Source organism: Battus philenor, unplaced genomic scaffold (genome assembly GCF_028537555.1).
Source record: "Battus philenor isolate CCGP_79_NKW_IND1 unplaced genomic scaffold, ilBatPhil1.0.hap1 SCAF_10, whole genome shotgun sequence".
Classification (NCBI taxonomy): Eukaryota; Metazoa; Arthropoda; class Insecta; order Lepidoptera; family Papilionidae; genus Battus; species Battus philenor.
In genome coordinates, this window is record NW_027181662.1 from 14,379,111 (window position 1) to 14,398,581 (window position 19,471).

Consider the following 19,471-nt stretch of genomic DNA (forward strand, 5'->3'; position numbering starts at 1 on the left):
GTATAGATAATTTTGAAGCTAAACATATAATTTGAAGTCCTGAATAAAAATGATTCAACCTTTTTATTTAAAAATCCTACACTTATTGCATTTGTTTATAATTATTAAGTAAATAAAATGTCTAAAAAAATACTTAATATAGATTATAAATATTATTCACATGTAGTCAGCGCCATCTGTGAGTCATTGTCAGAACTATTACGAAAAATGTTTTGGTTCAGGCTTATAGATTTCGTTACGAAATATGTTACATAGGTATGATATAAAGTACCTTTTGCGTAGCGTCAACGAACTTTGCAACTCGATTTCATATATTCAAAGCGCCGGAACGTCCAATTCACACTTCAAAATTGACAGATTAGTTAGCATTTTATTTGTAATTTTTTTTATTATAAATAATTATAAGTCAATTGATTTTTAATCTGTAGCGATTGTAATTAACATGTCATAACCTTAAATAATAAAATAATTTTTGTTTAGTTATTAGTTGTTTAGTTATTTGGTTTTTATGTATGTAAATACTGACGATGCCAGAATATTATAATCTAGCATCTATTGGTTAAAAAATAAAGTTCAAATTAGATCGCTGTCTATCTTAAACCGTTGTACCGCGCTTTTGGAGCACCTAGCTTCATGTTAATTTTATTTTTCGAATATTCAAATATATTCTTCTACCCTCTATTTATTAAACCTCTGACCAACATTTCATAGAATCGTTCATTTCGTTAACCGCAAGGTTACAGTTATCACGCTCCGTATAATGTGAACATATACATACAATATGTTCACGTTAAAGTCAGTGCTGAGTACATTCTTGTATGTCTGTACTGTCTGCCCTTTATTGAAGGCTCTGGGTCATATTCGCGTGCAAGCATACCATGAAAAAATCGGTAAGTTTCAATAATTCAAAATACTTAGATTAAATATTTTGACCCTTAAATTTTTCTAACAGAATAGAGGAAATAATAAAAAGATTTACGTATCAATTTCATAAAATTAACTATATATTTATAGTATTAAAACACAGTTTACTTAAAATTACAGATTAAAATTTTACAATATGATTTCTTCATATGTGCGTCGTAAAGGATTGTGATATAATGTACCTTATTAATGATGCGCTGCATTTCTTTAGCTGTGTTTCGAGTGATCGTTATAAATTAAACACAGTTTATGACGGTACCTCAATTTGATATATTCTCTGTTTTATCTAGCTGTTGTTAAATTTGATTTGGGTAGAAATCTAGAAGAAAAACTTAAAAATACGTAACTTAAAAATTAAGTATTAAATTTTTTATTATTTCTCAATTCGCTTAACGAGTTTTTTTATATAGTATAATTAAATCACTAATAATATCGGTGTATTTTCCGAGTAGTGAACCAAATAATAAATTGATATGAACCAGTGATAACAATAGGTTACATTTTAAACGGAATTTGAAAGTAAAAGTGTTTATTTACTATTGGAAAAGGGGGGCCAATTTTTAAATTACCACAATCACTAAATGTCTATCGTTGATTTTACTGATGTGTGCTAATTCGACCTGAATGTAGATATCAACAAATTAGTCCTTCAACCTTATAGTTCAATAACAATGTCTCTTTACTTTACATAGACTCCTCCTTCGTGTATTTCCAATAGAATGTTTTTTCTCTACTAATAACAACATCATTCAGGGTACGCACACAGCACGGTGCCACCATGTGATGTGTGTCCAAGACAAGGATACTGTGTACCTAAGATCCAGTGTCCAGCGCACGTAAGACCTGGAGCTGATAACCCACAGTGCCACTTGGAGGTGTCCGACGAAATCGGAGTTTGCTGCTACACTGGCCAACTTCACGCCGGTATGTTTATATTTTTTTTATCCATATATATTTTAAATATGGAACATATCTGTTACATATAAAATCTATGCAACTAAAATAACGATACTTTACAACGTATCTGATGTAATATTTGAAACTATGTATCTAATTCAGAGTTCCCCAAACTTTTTTGTGTCGTACACCCCTTGTCATGTTTTTCCGTGTTGGGTAGACCTTCTACTTATCTGATATTGATTTCCTGTAAATTTCTAACTGTAGTGAAGTTTAGTGTTAAAAACTTAAAGTAAAAACACATATTTATTTATACATTTATTAATTGAATTTAAATTAAAACTATTCAAAATAAAATTTTGTATCTGTTATGTAAAATATACGTACGTTTACAAGTTCAAAATGTATTGCGACTACAAAGCGAATACCAACATCCTACAACTATTTAATGGATTCAGGCGTTACATTGCGGAAGTCCATCCTAAATAAGAAAGGACCAATATCTAGCCACCTCCGCACATGCAGTGGTTGTCGTGGTAGTGACTCGGTGTTTAGCACTAATCTGTGTAACAACTCTTGAAGATGCCCCGTGGAGGGGTGAAACACGTGTTGAGTGAATTTACGGTGGCGGTTGTGTAGTTTGCATTGTCTGTCGCATGCGCATTTACGAGCGGGCTGGCGGGCGGTGCACTTTCATGCACGACAACCACTGCATGTGCGGAGGTGGCTAGATATTGGTCCTTTCTTATCCTACAACTTACACAATTTTATAAACATATATAATAAATTATTTACTTCATAGGTACTTTTATAAATAATTTAAATGTTTTGATATTATAAGATAGTATGATGTAAGTAAATAGGTACTATCAGTGTATGTGTTGAGATCTACTATCGTGGACCACCATTTTCATTTCATGGATTCCAAAAATTTTTTTTCGCTGACGTAGACCCCTTGCAGGTTGTCATAGACCCCTAGGGGTCGATATAGATCACTTTGGGAATCACTGATCTAATTGAAACACGTTATAATCTTTAGTCGTCGCTGTTTCAGCCTATGGAGGCATACTGCAACATATAGGTCTACCCCAAAGATATCTATAAATGGGATATACCAATCACCACGCTCGGCAGGCGGGTTGGCGATCGCAGTGTGGTATTATGGTACGCAGAGGACGCTGCTGCCGACCTTATAGAAAGTAGTTTGTGAGCAGTGGCAATCGAATATAATTAATACAAAATACGTGAATTATATAAAATTTTATATATTTAATGGACTCTGTGTTTGGCACTAATCGGTGTTACATAACTCCTGAAGATGTCCCGTGGAGGGGTGAAACACGTGTTGAGTAATTTGGCGGTGGCGGTTGTGTGATTCGCATTGTTCGCCGCATACGCATTTATCAGCGGGCTGGCGGGCGGTGCACTTTGTTGCACGACTGCCACTGCGTGTGCGGAAGTGGCTAAATATTGGTCCTTTCCTTACATAAATTTTTATTCCGGGAATCAAACCCGATATACGATTGCAACTACCTACCACTGCTCTCTAGTATTCCACTGGAATTTAATATCGTGGTATACTTCTGCTAAGTTTTACTTATATTCATATTTATATTATCTGTTTACATATTATTATTAATTTTGTGTTTGTACTGTTTTCATTATGTGTTTGTTTATAATTAGCTGTGCAAATTATTCTGAATTAATATGTATGATTCAAATTGTTATTGTAAATTGTAACAATTGTAAGTAGACCGGATTAATCAATAATTTTTTTTTAGTAATATAAGAAGAAAGCTTTTGTTTACATTCAATAAATATTATATGTATATAGTAATATTTTGGTATTCGCACTCGTCTGTACGTGTGATTTTTAGTGATGTTTTTAACTAAATTATAATAAGTAGTAATTGGGTTCAACGAAAACCAAAAGAGTATTTTAATTAATATAGCTATTATTGACGACGTGAGAATGGATGAGTAATATATGCAATAAGCAGTCCACTGAATATATTGTATGTTATATCACTATATTGGGAAATTCATAATGTATATACGAGTAAAAAAGTATGTATGTACTTTTAAATTCTTTTGCGTGATCTTATTAAGAGGTTTACCTAAGTGTCGAAAGAGGAAGTCAGTGAACATGGTTCCTATCGAAGCCTTCAAGCTGCGCTACCTTAAAATAGGTTTTACTCTCTAAGTATCTCCCACCTTCGTGTGTCCCATACCCGTGGAAGCTGTAAATCGTATTAGAGCAGCATTACAAGCTAGATCCAAAAATATATTCTTATGAATAATCGATAGAACTATGTAAATTGAAGGACGTAAGTAAAGAATGGAAGATATTGTGATGCATGAAATAGAGTGATTATTAAAGAAAATAATGAAAAAATTATTGAATAATAAAGTCCCCGATCCCAATAAGTTAGGGGTACGAGAGGCCCCCAATAGCGGGGGCCATAAAAGTCATGTAAATACAACTAGCGCCATCTAGTGTCGAATAGAGAAGCTTTGTGTAACTTGTGTAAACACTTTGTTACACGACTGTGTATGTTGTTTTGCAGCGGAAACAGATCGAAAGGCGCGCGTCGCGTCGATCAGCACAGAAGACTCGAAGTCAGTTCACAAATCAGCGCGTGAGAGAGTAGCACAATGGCTCACTGCAGCCGATCGCTTGTTGAAAGGAAACCTCTCCGTCCTTAATGCCGCAGCACCGGGTTATGGACACTATTTGGTTAGTGATAAAGCTCATTTTTACTTAAGATTGTTTTGAATTTATTATGGTTATGAAGGGTACTATATTATAATGATCATTTCAAAAATAGAACATCCGCTGCTAGATATGGGCCTTCCAGAAAGAAACCAAGTAGGAATGGGTGGAAGCTGCCTACTTCCAGCTTTTTGCGAGGATATTAACAATAAAATGTTACATAGTAGATTTTTTATGGCCCCGTTAGGGGTCTCTCGGACCCCTGTCTTAAGGAAAGGGTCATTTATTTTCTTTATAAATTATTTTTTTATGCAACTTAATATACACGCTACATTACTTTATTTATTTGTCTTTGTATAGCTTTTGTTGAAATGTGATTGCAGTTTTCAAATTAATGATCTATGGAATATTATCTTCTCCTTTGTTAAAATGACGTAACGTAGGCTACGTAAATTCACAAGAAAATCGATATTTCCATCAGGTTATTTGTCTTCAAGTAGCGTATAAGTCTGCGAGAAAGTCGCCACAAATCGACCCATCTGTATCTCGATCACAGACATTAGCGTCCATGCCTTTATTTTAACATTTACGGTTAATATTTCCGAATTTAGTTTTGCTCATGTCTTTGCATGTGTTTACTAAGTCTGTTTACTGTCCAGTTTTTGAAATTACGTTTAGTGCAACGACTTCCTCATCCCTACTCCATATGGGCATCCTCAGGTTGAACGCCAGTCTGTGCGGCGGTTACCGTATTCGCCACATCGATGAACCTTGCGATCGCATCTTGAGTCTCGTCCGTGCAATACACGCACGTGTGTGACGTGATATTGCTACCACCGCATGATGAACACTGTTATACAGCCTGATGGTGTCTGTTATTTGACGGTCAGCGATGACCGCCTTGCTCTCTAGTACCTGAGCTTCGTTGATTGTGAAAGTTTTTGAACCTGCCTCAGTACCGTAGCCTTGGCAAATGAGAACTTCTCTATCGACTTGGGTGTGAGTTACATACAGGGTGTTCCTCTGTTTCGGGATATTCTCCCAAGAGTAAGGAAGTCTACACAGGGAGTGTACCAGCTCCTTGGATGAATATAGGTCGTGCGTATACTTTCTTTAGAGCAGAGTTTCCCAAACTTTTTTGTGTCGTAGACCCCTTGCCATGTTTTTCCGTGTTGGGTAGACCCCCTACTTACCTGACATTGATTTCCTGTAAATTTCTAACTGTAGTGAAGTTTAGTGTTAAAAACTTAAAGTGTGTTAATTTATACATTTATTAATTGAACTTAAATTAAAACTACTCAAAATAAAATTTTGTATGTGTTATGTAAAATATACGTAACATTAAATAAACATAAAAAAACTGTAAATAAAATAACATAAGCAATAAGTCAATATTTTTAGTGAGAAGGATGAACCTGATGCTTTAATAATAAATTATCAACATTTCGCGTCAATTTTGTAAGGGTTAATCTTAAATCTCCTTGGCTAACAGCGCTGAACCCCCTTTCCACTGGGTATGACGAGATTGGAGACTGCAATTCTCAGGTTTTTACAAGTTCAAAATGTATTGCGACCACAAAGCGAATACCAACATCCTACAACTTACACAATTTTATAAACATATAAAATATTATTTTTACTTCATAGGTACTTTAATAAATAATGTAAATGTTTTGATATTATAAGATAGTATGATGTAAGTACATAGGTACTATCAGTGTATGTGTTGAGATCCACTATCGTGGACCCCCATTTTCATTTCATAGACCCCCAAATTTTTTTTCGCCGACGTAGACCCCTTGCAGGTTGTCATAGACCTCTAGGGGTCGATATAGACCGCTTTGGGAATCACTGCTTTAGGGCATACGCTACATTCATAGAGTTCCTGTGGTTGTACAACAGCCTCTTCTTCCGCCTGTATCTGTGCGATGGTTGCCGTATTCGCTACATCGATGATCATTTCTATCGTATCTTGAGTCTCGTCCGTGCATCGTAAATTATTACAATTGCCAAACCTTTGTAATAACTTTGCCATAAATAATGACTTATATATAAATTCCTTTTTATATTTCCATTTAATAAGAAAGTTAATGCTGAATTGTTATTGTATGTTCTAGTCAACAGTTTCTTACGACGAACGGGCACAGAAATTGGGTCACGGAGGGCTAATCAACTTATTTGCGGTTCAGGAGCTGAAGTCGCGTCAAGCTATATCTGAAGATGACCTTGCTTTAGGACTCACCGATCATAAAGATGGTATTCCATATAAATCTTATTAAAAATTTGTTCAAAAAAGTAAAAAGAGGTTACAATTATATAACAGTAATACAGGGTGGCCCATAAGTCCTTTGAAAAGTAAAATTTGAATAAAACGAACAGGGTGCGCGTGAGCGGTGCAGGGGAAGTGGAGGGAGTAACTTTGGTTTCTGGGAATTTAATCGCGATGGAGCGTTTTACCGGAGCAGACCGTGCGTTTTGTGTGCGCGAGTTTTATAAAAACGACAATTCGGCAACCGTTGCGCGGCGTAAATTTCGAGAACACAAAGGTTTACACAACTTTGACGGCACTCCAACTCTTCAAACGATTAAGAACTGGGTTGCTAAGTTCGAGGAGACCGGTTCGACGTTAGATAAACCGCGGTTGGGTGGCCCAAGGACGTCACGTACGGAACAAAACATAGACACAGTGACACAGTCTATTCGCGAAAATCCGACACAGTCAACTCGTAAGCGCGCCAGAGCATTGAACGTATCCAGGACATCGTTGCAACGGATTTTGAAGAAAGATTTACATATGCACCCTTACAAAATTCAGTTGGTTCAAGAATTAAAGGAAGCTGACGGTATTCAAAGACAAAATTATGCGAATGAAATGTTGAATCGGTTTACTTCCTTCAATAACATAATGTTCTCTGACGAGGCTCATTTCCATCTTAACGGGCATGTTAGTAAACAAAATTGCCGCTATTGGAGCCCCATCAATCCAAAACTCAAGCATCAGAAGGCCTTACATAGTCCGAAAGTGACTGTTTGGGTCGCTATGTCAGCCCATGGTATCCTAGGGCCTTACTTCTTTGAGAATGGCAGAGGGCGCGCAGTTACTGTTACGTCGGAGCGATATGTGGCTATTATCGAAGAGTTTTTCATACCAGAATTGCAAAACTTTTCAGGCTTTAATGCCAGGACGTGGTTTCAACAGGATAGGGCCACTTCTCACACCTCTAACACTGCAATGCCCGTTATCCGTCAACTTTTTCCTGGCAAAGTGATCTCTAAGAGAGGAGACATTTCCTGGCCTCCACGTAGGCCAGATCTGACCCCGATGGATTTTTTTTTGTGGGGCTACCTTAAGGCTAAAGTACACGATACAAACCCGCGGTCAATTGAGGCCCTAAAAGAAAACATCCGCAGAGAAATGACAAGCATTACAGCAGTGACGTGCCGCGCAGTCATCGACAATTTTAGACGTCGTTTGCAAGAGTGCCGTGATCGCAACGGATTACATTTAGAAGATGTTATTTTCAAAAAATAATTCCCGTTTTTTAACCTTTTCTGTAAATAAAAATTTAATTCATAATGTAATTAGTTTTATTTTAATAATTTTTTTTCATATCAAAGGACTTATGGGCCACCCTGTATATTTGAGGGAGGCCTTATGTCTTGCAAAGAACGTCATTTGGGTGATATAATGGTGATGAATCACCATCCTGATAGACTTCGTATTATCAAAAGTTATTGACTTATCGAAGTCTGTTTTATTTAATCGATGTATTTGCATTTAATTTAAGAAAAATAGCTGCATTAATTTTACTTATAATAATACTTTTTTTTGTACTAATATTTTATATCTTTCAGTAGTTTATTGAATTATCTGCTTTTCAGGACCGTTTTGTCCGATACTACCTTCGTGTCCAATAACCGCCAACCGGTATCGAGCCCCGGGTGGAGAGTGCAACAACTTTCAGAATCCCACCTGGGGCGCCACTAATACAGCCTTCGAAAGGCTATTACCTCCAGATTACAGTGATGGTATGATAATTATTTTTATACATATATTATTGTGGCTGTGAAGTGACGAATGTCTTGCCTTTAAAAATTATTGTATGCTCGTATCTTGAAGATCTGTACATTAATAGTTTCTTAAAGTTTAGTGAAGTAAAACTTATGACAATCTAGTAAAGTCTATAGCCTAGTGTATGACGTACTACCAATTTTAAATCACCTGTATATTACATATGTATTGTCAAGTTGCGTCGCCTGTTCACAGGTGTTTGGGAAATGAGAACTTCAACGGTGGGTCTTCCTTTGCCCAGTCCCAGAACCGTGACCCACATGCTTCTACTGGACGCAAGTAATCCGAGTAAAACACATAATATGATGTTTATGCAATTCGGTCAATTCATTGCCCACGATATCAGCGCTGGGGTGGTGTTCACTATGGGTAAGTTTTTATGATCATAATAGGGACACAAAATAAGTATGTGTAATGTTATCGTATTACTTATTCTCTTATTTTTTGGATACCCTCATCTCTTAAGACAGAGAAAATAAATTAAAAAATTCCGTAGAATTTAGTAAAATAAATGCTATGTTACTATGCAATAAAAATTCTCGCGGGAATTCAAAGTACCTGTCACTTACAAGATAAAATATTATTTGACTATATAGTCAAATAATATATACATATATATGTATTAGATGTTAATCAAAAAAAGGTGTTGAAATCATACAAAACATGTCGTATACCAAAAAAGCATAAAAGCAATAAATGAAGATGTAATTGAATTGTATAGTGTAAGAAAAAATTAAATAAAATATATACTTATTGTACAATTTAATTTCGACTGGCCAATAACTTTTTAAAGTAAGTTTGTAAGGACTTCTTTTTTTGTTTGCCGAAATGTCACTAGTGCCCAAATGGCATTTGCAAGTTCCGCGGATACGAAGTCTCCGCCCACGGCGACTTTTCGTAGCGATCTCTGCATCGATATAGTCGGTAGCTGTGCCTTCGATGCAGCTGCGATGAAAACGCGATTCAAATGTAATGCTACCGCGATTCAAACGCAATGCAAACGCGATTCAAATGTAATGCTACCGCGATTCAAACGTGATGCTACCGCGATTTAAATGTAATGCTACCGCGATTCAAACGTGATGCTACCGCGATTTAAATGTGGTTCAGTAAACTCTGTTCTGATACAGTAGTACATAGGCATTGCTACTGTAGCGCGTTGTAAATGCGACTAACACGAATAAATAGCCATTACTTAACATGCAACAGCATTGCTAACAAAAAGTTTTCTTGCCTGAGTGACCTAAAACCTTCTTTACAAGGCAGCTAATAACAATAAGTATCCGATTTATTGAAGTTAAAATACGTATACAATATTACATGACGGATAATATATATATATATATATATATTTATATATATATATATATATATTATAACTATTTCTTTTTATATATATATATAATAACTATTTCTTTTTATAAATGTTTTGTGTGTAGAATAGAATTATTTAATTTTGTTTAACAAGCTAATTTAGTTATAAAGGAATTTCCACAACTTACCTATTCTTAAGTACACATATCTGTTAAAAAATTTGTCACATCTAACTTACCACATTTATATTGTTGTAAATATTTTTCTTTTTACTACTATTTACCTGTATAAAATATTGTACTTTTCATGGATATATTTAATAAAATAAATTAAATAAAATTGCGCTCGTATTTTTGAAGGTACATGAAAATTTTCACATTGGTGATTTTGATTTCAGGAGACAATAGCCCGATTTCGTGTTGTTCTGCTGACGGTACGGATCTACTTCCTGAACATTTGAGGCATTGGGCCTGCGCCCCTATTGAGATAGATCCTGAAGACCCGTTTTACGAGCGCTTCAGGCAGCGCTGCTTGAACTTCGTGAGGACACAGCTCGCACCGGCAAGCGACTGCTCAGTTGGATATGCGAAGCAGGTTGGCTGTTTATACATTACAATTGAATAGCACTAATAAAAACACTGTGTTTGACACTAATCGGTGTAACATAACTTCTGAAGATGCCCCGTGGAGGGGTAAAATACGTGTTGAGTGATTTAACGGTGGCAGTTGTGTAATTCGCATTGTTTGCCGCATGCGCATTTATCAGCGTGCTGGCGGGCGGTGCCCTTTATTGCACGACTACCACTACATGTGCAGAAGTGGCTAAATATTGGTCCTTTTCTTACTTAGGATGGACTTCCGCAAAATAACGCCTAATTTCATAACAACTAAAACTAACGTTTATTACAAATAGTGCTTTTGGTGCGACTCAAACAATTTTAAAATTTAAATTTGTCAGTTGGTAAAAAAGGTTTCTCACCCCTGTTCTAAACGGTATATGGATTTGGGTTTTCACTGCTCGTTGTATCGTAATTCACGCTTAAATAACTTGATTTCAGATGAACGGTGTTACCCATTATACGGATTTGTCACAACTGTATGGCAGTACACCAGAGAAGATGGCTTCCATGAGAGCAGCGGGTGGACTCCTCAAGGTCTTCAATGATTACGGCAGAGATCTACCCCCGATCACAGACAGGAAGGAATGTTTAAGCGAGGCCGAAGGCGCCCCGTGTTTTGATTCAGGTGATGATCATCACGATTTCAGCCAAAAATGTTTTACATCTAGAATTTTTCAAAGATTTTGACAAGATTGTCTGTTCATCTCTTGGGTTGACGTACTATCCTGAACATGCCGCTCCTTTATTTCCACTCTAGAACCTTAAAGCCACAGTAGCCATTTCTAGCGCGCGAAGTAACTTGCCTACTGCAATTTTAACTTGTCATTCTACTGGACTATGTCACTTCTTCTTTTTTCAGCCGATGGACGTCCACTGCCAGGCATAAGGATTGGAAAATCGCCATGATTAACTGTCCTACTCTACCCGCATCTAGCGACTTTCCACTACCTCAACTATGTTGTCTGTCCATCTAGTGGAGGGTTTTCCCAATAGGCTTTATAAGAATTTGTACATTCGTCATTACAACCTTGGATCAATCAGTGCATCTTTTGTGTGTGTCAAGAGAAGAATGACAGAAGAGTACAGTTTGATAAGACAATATAATCACATTGACTTTTCTTAACGATTTATTGGAATCAGGCGTTACCTTGCGAAAGTCCATCCTAAGTAAGAAAAGAACCAATATTTAGTCACTTCCGCACATGCAGTGGTAGTCGTGCAACAAAGTGCACCGCCCGCCAGCCCGCTGATAAATGCATGTTTGGAAGTGGCTAAATATTAGTCTTCTGATTCCATTAAATATGATTGATAGTTTTTTTTTATTTCACTGAAACAGGAGACAACCATGCCAACCAAATCGTATCCCTCACGGCTCTTCACACTATTTGGACGAGAGAACATAACCGCGTGGCGAAGATTCTTAGTCGATTCCATCCAAATTGGACGGAAGAAGTTGTGTTCTATGAGGCCAGAAGAATACTGCAGGCCGAGTTCCAGCACATCATTTATAACGAATGGCTGCCTTTGTTACTAGGTAAGTTAAAATGTAACGACAATCGTTTACAAAATATTTATTATATAGCTACTTCCGCTATGCAGCAGTAGTCGTGCAATAAAGTGCACCGCCCGTCAGCCCGCTGATAGATGCGCATGCGGCAAACAAGTCGGTGAGATTCGTTCTTCCATATATTCTGATTTCAAATCTGACCTTACTTATATATCTTCCTATAAGGCTCACCGATGCAACCACGTTTCAGATCCGTAATCCATCACCGGCAATATTACTGATGAAAGACTTTAGTTTTCAGCATTACGGTATTTAAAGGATTGAATTGTATGTAAAATTATATTTGTCTTATTGTGGTGCGTAACAAATGTTTACATTATCTTATCTATCTGGAGCTGTATTTATAAAATTATTAAATGTTATAATAAATGGGTAATTATTTTTATTTATCTTAAATCCAGGTCCTCATATCATCAGTTTGTTTCACCTCAGTCCAACGATAGGATACGCATCGGGCTACGATCCTCGGGTCAATCCATCGATGACTGCCGAATTCTCTGCTGCTGCGATGCGCTTCGGTCATTCCATTGTGGATGGGAATATTATGTAAGTTTAAATTTCTTCCTGCTTCTTCTCCACAACTATAACACCTAAGTAAGAAAACGACCAATATTTAGCCACTTGCGCACATGCAGTGGTAGTCGCGCAACAATGCGCACCGGTCGCTAGCCCGCTGATAAATGCGCATGCGGCAAACAATGCGAATTACACAACTACCACCGCTAAATCACTCAACACGTGTTCACCCCTCCACGGGGCATCTTCAGGAGCTCTGTACACCGATTAGTGCCAAACACAGAGTGAGCTCAGTCCAAATAGAATAGAGTAAAAAAAAAATGGTTAAAAAATATAGATAATAAGTTGGCGACCAATAGAAGTTCTGTTAAAAGTTCCAAGGTTAAATAAACGAATTTTATATTTTATCTTTATCATTAGAAGTGTAAATTCTAATTAATCCTATAATTAATTATTCCGGAATCATCATGATTTAAGGGTAATACGGTATTCGTGGCCGAAGACCCGTATATCAGGTTTAAGGAAATCTCTTTGCAATGCAAAACCGTTAACATTACCGAACAGATTCCTATACTTACGTTTTTTTGGTATTGGTTAAAATCTTCTAGATAGATACAAGATATTCTACTTCCTGGGGGGAGGATAAGGTTATGTGGGTTTTCTACTTACTAAAACCAGAGGTCGTCAGTACCTTTGGAGAGACCGCCGGAAGTCCTATTGACCTCGCAGCTGCACTTAGTACTGTGCCAAAATAACTACTGTGCTAAAATTTATTGAACTTTGACTCCTTAGTCACCTCCTATCACAAATAGTCAAGTTACCATCTAAAGCAGGGCTTCTTAAACTATGGGTCGCGACCCCAAATGGGGTCGGAAGCTAAATTCTGGGGTCGGGAGATTTTAATGTCAAATATTTATATATACCAATTTACTACTAGTTAAATATATTCGAGCGAATTAAGTTGGTCAGAATCCACTTTTATTTTTGAAATTATTATAAATTAAATTTTATAACATTCTGTGCGATTTTTAATTTTATATTTTTGTATGTTACAAAACGAATTCTAAAACTATATATTTTCATGTGTATATAGTATATTGCTACTTTATAAGTAAATCATCAAAAAATATTAATTTATTTTTCTTTTATATTTGTATGGGGTCGTCAAGAAACTCGCAATCATAAATGGAGTCGTGAATGACAAAAGTTTAAGAAGTCCTGATCTAAAGTAAATGACTAAAGATCTTTTAATTTCAGGATCCCACTTCCAAAAGGAGATGAAATATACGAAAAGATATCGATACCGGAACTCATGTTCCAACCATCAAGGTTGCGATTAATGCCTTTCCTGGATAGACTTCTCGTCGGTATGTCGTTACAACCGATGCAGTCTGCCGACCCATTTATGACAGAAGGCGTAAGTAAACTATTTAAAAAGAAAAATGTCACTTATGATTGGAATAAATAGATCAATTTTCGGGAAAATATAGCTATGGTGGTACCGAAACTGATTTACTATACCTTGGAGAAGCAGCAAGGCAAGACGAAGGGAGGTATCTACAACTCCGTTCCGCCATCTCGTAGTCAACGTTTCAGTTTTTGTTTCATTCTCCTCCTTTCTCCCTCGTCACGTTGTAGCCTATATCCCCGTAGACCATTCAGGTTAGAAACTTAAGATCCTGGTGAACTATTATCCCGGTGAAATAAAAATTGTGATGGCCAGAACAGAGAATATCAAGTAAATCTCAAGTTTAGTTAATGTAAAGAGGACTTCTAGACTGACCAAAAAACCGGTGAATTTCAAGATTCCCAAAAAAACTTGAATATTTTAATATACTTTGCTTTATTTATGTATTGATATAGAAATAGGTATAAAGATTCACACATATGGAACTGCTATAAATCGGTTGAAAATAAAGTACGTATTGATCAAAATTGATTTAATAATATTTGATCATCGAATAAGAAAAACGGAGTAGACCGTTGTCCGACAAGCGGAGCGTAGACGGATGATGTTGAAGGCCGCTTCCAATCGCTCTCATTAGAAATCTACTGGAGAGGCTTATGTACAGCAGTGGGCATCCTACTCCTGGAATAATGACGACGATTTTCTGACAATATTCAATCCAGCGTTTTACTTAAAGAAAAAACAATTATAATCAAATTTATTCTGTAACGTATATGTGCATGCTGTGTTGGCTTTATTGAAAAGCATACTACGGTACATGTATTAAAATTAGTTTCACGTTGCATTAATACATTTGGTGCTTTCGAAATATGTAAAGATAAGGTATTATTATTTTAAATAGACATTATTTCGGATCCGAGTGGACTTTGATTAATTTCATTACAATCAGGTAGGAATCGAAAATCATTCAGAATCATTTTAAAATTCTATGCAAATTTATTGTACAAGCATTACGAAGTCTCACTTGCATATATGCATATATAGAAGAATGACAACATTTGTTTTTGTAAGTCTACGATGTTACACCAGTAACCACGCGAAAGATCACGCACTTGTTGCAAACACCGGCGCTATACTGTACCGAGAGATAAGCATAAAATATGTTAAAGGTATATTTACTATTATCTTAGTCAAATTACATTTCTGTGCTTGCAGCTGTCTAGATATATGTTCCGCGGCGTGAATCCTTATGGCTTAGACCTGGGAGCTATCAACATTCAGCGGGGTAGAGATTACGGCGTGCGCTCCTACAACCACTACAGAAGGCTTTGCGGTCTTGAGCCTTTCGTCGACTTCAAACAGTACAGTCCCATCGTATGTCTCTATTTATAATCCTTTTAAGGAAAATTAATATTGCAAAGTAAATTTAATTTGTAAATTTCTGTTCGTATGACTCCTTTATAGAAAAAAGCATTTGCTTTTGAACGTATTACCTCATAATTGTCTTACAAAATATTTCTAAAATTTAACTAAACAAATATCTTATAATTAAAAATGGGACTAACATATAGCTACTTCCGCTATGCAGTAGTCGTGCACCGCTCGCCAGTCCGCTGATAAATGCACGTGCGGTAAACAATGCGAAACACAACTACCACCGTTAATTCACTCTAAACGTGTTTCACCCCTCCATGGGGCATCCTCAGGTAACGTCTCCTGAGGATCCACCAGTGCCAAACACCAAGTGAGCTCCGTCTTTCTCCGCTCTGCCATTTATATGCTACCTCCCCACTAACACTCAAAGTCAAGTGACCGATCACGTGAGCGATTTTTTTATATGCGATTTTTACGTAGTAGAGTGATTTGAGTGTACTACGTAAAATCGCATATAACTTACACGTACGCTAAAATTCTGCATAGCGGGAATAGCTATATATTAGTCTCTTTCTTAATTAGGATGGACTTCCGCAAAGTAACGCCTAAATGTAGTAGAAATCTTATAACTGTGATCTTAATAAATATTTACTATGGTTGTCGGAGTTTGAAGATTCTGGAATGGAGACTAAAGGCAAGTCCAGTTTAGGACCTATATTCTTACTTCCTTGTTATTGTCGCTGGAAGTCGACTAGATATAGGCCGCTTTAAGCCGATTCTTGCAAAAATCTATGCAAGCGGTGAATGTCTATGGCAAAGCTGATGATGATAAGATAAAAGATTCTTAAGTAACAATTTGTCTTTAAATCCAAGGCTGCCCAGCGGCTATCGTCCGTTTACCAAAGTCCTGAGGATGTGGACCTCTGGATCGGTGGTTTGCTGGAAGCGCCAGTTGAAGGCGGCGTGGTCGGAGTGACGTTCGCCCATATCATCGCTGATCAGTTCTCGAGGCTCAAGAAGGGGGATCGTTACTTCTACGAGTACGGACCCAACGTCAATCCGGGAGCATTTACACTAAGTAAGCAATTTTATATGTTCCTATATTTTTCTTTTAGTTTAGTAAATTAATCTTTATTGTTATCACAACATTCTCGTGATTAGAATCTGCAAATCTTCATTGCTTACAATTATTACTGTAAACTAGACATATATTTAATCTAATAAAAATAAATATGGTATACGAATGTCTGCAAGTCCTTGCGCAAGCGCAGTCGACGTCTTACCAACGAAATTTACTTTGTTAATGTCGTCGCTTGTAGCGGGTGTTATTTAAAATCTATGCACGCCTATGTCCAACAGTGGGCGTCTTACGACTGAAATGATTATGATGATGTTAAACTGTTTGCTAGCAGAAACACTATCTAATATAATCTCAAATACAACGAAAGTTTTTATCTTTCATAATTTTAATAAGACAGTATTTTTGTGTTTATTACTATGCATAACAAACATTACCTTGTTCATTTAATGGAATCAGGCGTTACCTTGCGGAAGTCCAACCTAAGTAAGAAAAGGACCAATATTTAGCCACTTCCGCACATGCAGTGGTAGTCGTGCAACAAAGTGCACCGCCCGCCAGCCCGCTGATATATGCGTATGCGGCAAACAATGCGAATCACACAACTGCCACCGCCAACCACTGCGGGGGACGTCCATCCACATACTACTATTACAATTAATGCAACACAATTAAATATATTTTTTAATTTGTTATACATAATTGTTTTGATGTATATAAAATTACATGCTACATAAAGATGGACAAACAGACCATTATGTTAAAGTCAACGACGAAGCTGGATGTAAATTGCTTCTTAGCGATCCGAAGGAGAGGGGAGGGAGGGTCACGTTCGGCATCAGACTATCCACGGTTGAAATAATGATAACAACTTTATATTTGTTTATCGTGTATTACAATCGATAATTACTTACATAAAATTCATTTAGTACTGCATTTTTATATATATTTTCTATGTTATAAAATATTTATTCTCAAGATATCACTAAATAGAAGTCGCCACGATGTCCCGTCAAATTCTAAATAGCAAGTTTAAGTTATACACTCGAAGTAGAACCTTTTACAAACCCTACAAATATTTACGGTTGCTTAAATAACAGTTATCTATATTTATAGATTAAGTTATTATTTTAATTTAGAAATCTTTATAGCACACGCTAGAAAATATATGCGTTGCATAATGAGGCAATCACACGAGATCACACGAAGCAAATTCTTCCAGACAACTATTGTATAAAAACAGTAGAGGACATACAAACACATATATATATACATATACATACATACATACATATATATATATATTTATATGTATATGTGTATATATATATATATATATACATATAATTTCAATTAAAATTTCAAACTGACTTGAATCGCAACTGTTCTCAGAAAAAATAATAATTAAAGGATAAATAATCAAAGATAAATCTTTTTCGAATTAATTACTATTTCATCAGGCCAGTTAGCGGAGATTAAGAAAATTAAATTCGCCCGTCTGCTATGCGACAACAGGGACGGCGAAGAGTTCTCCACGCAGTCTCCAAACGCATTTTTAAGATCTGATTTACCGGGGTAAGTCTTATATAAAGTTTTAATTTTATATTTCTATCTAGACAGGATCATTTACAATAACTACGTGTGTACTACTTAAGAATAACACAAGAACTCAATTTAATATAAAATTTAAGTAAGATTGAACTCTCCTACGATATTGAAGAATGAGGATTGTGAACGTACCCTGATACGATAATTGCCCACAGTAAACTCAGACGTGGTTTTTTGTAGCTATTTTTAAACTATTCTTAGTGTAATAGTAGAGAAATAAATATAATAAAACGTTTAATAATCCTTCATATTGTTACGTATTCTGGACGAAACACCACTGGTTCACAAGGAGTCTTTTATTCACAAATCAGATAGTCACCCTATTTTAACACAAAGTATACTTTCGTCTAGTCCAAACTACGCTTCCAAATCGCTCAAGAAATTACTGTTCAAATAACTTACCAAATAGTCACTTTGTATCACTGATCGTAGATCTTATAACTAAATAAAACAACACTGAAGTGATGACATTGGGAGTACACCTATTTATACTACGGATAAGGTTCTAGTTAGTTAGAGATAGTACTCGGTTAGAATTTCCGAGAATCGTACAAAAAAAATATTATAAATAACTTCAAGGTCACGCATGTTAATATTTAATGGAATCAGGCGTTACCTTGCGGAGGTCCATCCTAAGTAAGAAAAGGACCAATATTTAGCCACTTACGCACATGCAGTGGTAGTCGTGCAACAAAGTGCATAGCCCGCTGATACGCATTGTATGCGGCAAACAATGCGAATTACACAACTGCCACCGTCAAATCACGTGTTTCACCCCTCCACAGGGCATCTTCAGGAGTTATGTTACACCGATTAGTGCCAAACACAGAGTCGACTGTCAGACACTTTGTCCCTGCATGTGCGGAAGTGGCTAAATATTGGTCCTTTTCTTACTTAGAGGTTTCTGTAACTCGTGATTAGTAACAATATTATTCTAAAGTAAGTTTTAATTTTTCTATTTCCAGGAACAGACCCGTATCATGCGATAGTTCACTAATACCAGCGATAGATTTAAATAAATTTAGAAAAATGTAATTTTAAGAGATGTAAGGTGAACATATCAAACGTTACATGGTATCAGAAACTACAGTAGTACATATTGAACCCTTAACAGAAATAAATAGTGTTAAATAGGATTGTAATATTATTTTTTCTATCACAATAATTTATGTAATGGTGTGGTATTATCGTATGGTGTACAACAATGAATTTATGCTATATCTTTTGCTTTTACTATCACTTGAATAATCTATCATCCGAAACACTTGTAAAGAATAGCCTTTGTTACAAATTTTTAGGTTCATTCATCGTCTACATCATTTTAATTTCGATTTAAATTCTAGTTTGCAATATTGGCGATTCTTTGCAACAGATCATATC

General features: G+C 36.1%; 1 protein-coding gene across 1 annotated transcript; it reads left to right on the forward strand.

The window, feature by feature from the left end:
* Window positions 1-730: 730 nt before the first annotated feature.
* On the forward strand, window positions 731-19,333 carry Pxt (Peroxinectin-like). Its single transcript, XM_068766225.1, has 15 exons — window positions 731-890; window positions 1,678-1,848; window positions 4,389-4,558; window positions 6,652-6,790; window positions 8,417-8,563; window positions 8,802-8,975; window positions 10,318-10,514; window positions 10,979-11,165; window positions 11,877-12,074; window positions 12,509-12,653; window positions 13,881-14,040; window positions 15,247-15,405; window positions 16,279-16,483; window positions 17,944-18,058; window positions 19,057-19,333. The coding sequence occupies exons 1-15, from the start codon at window positions 782-784 to the stop codon at window positions 19,124-19,126; spliced, it is 2,346 nt and encodes a 781-aa protein (XP_068622326.1). The 5' UTR covers window positions 731-781; the 3' UTR covers window positions 19,127-19,333.
* The last annotated feature ends 138 nt before the right edge of the window (window positions 19,334-19,471 follow it).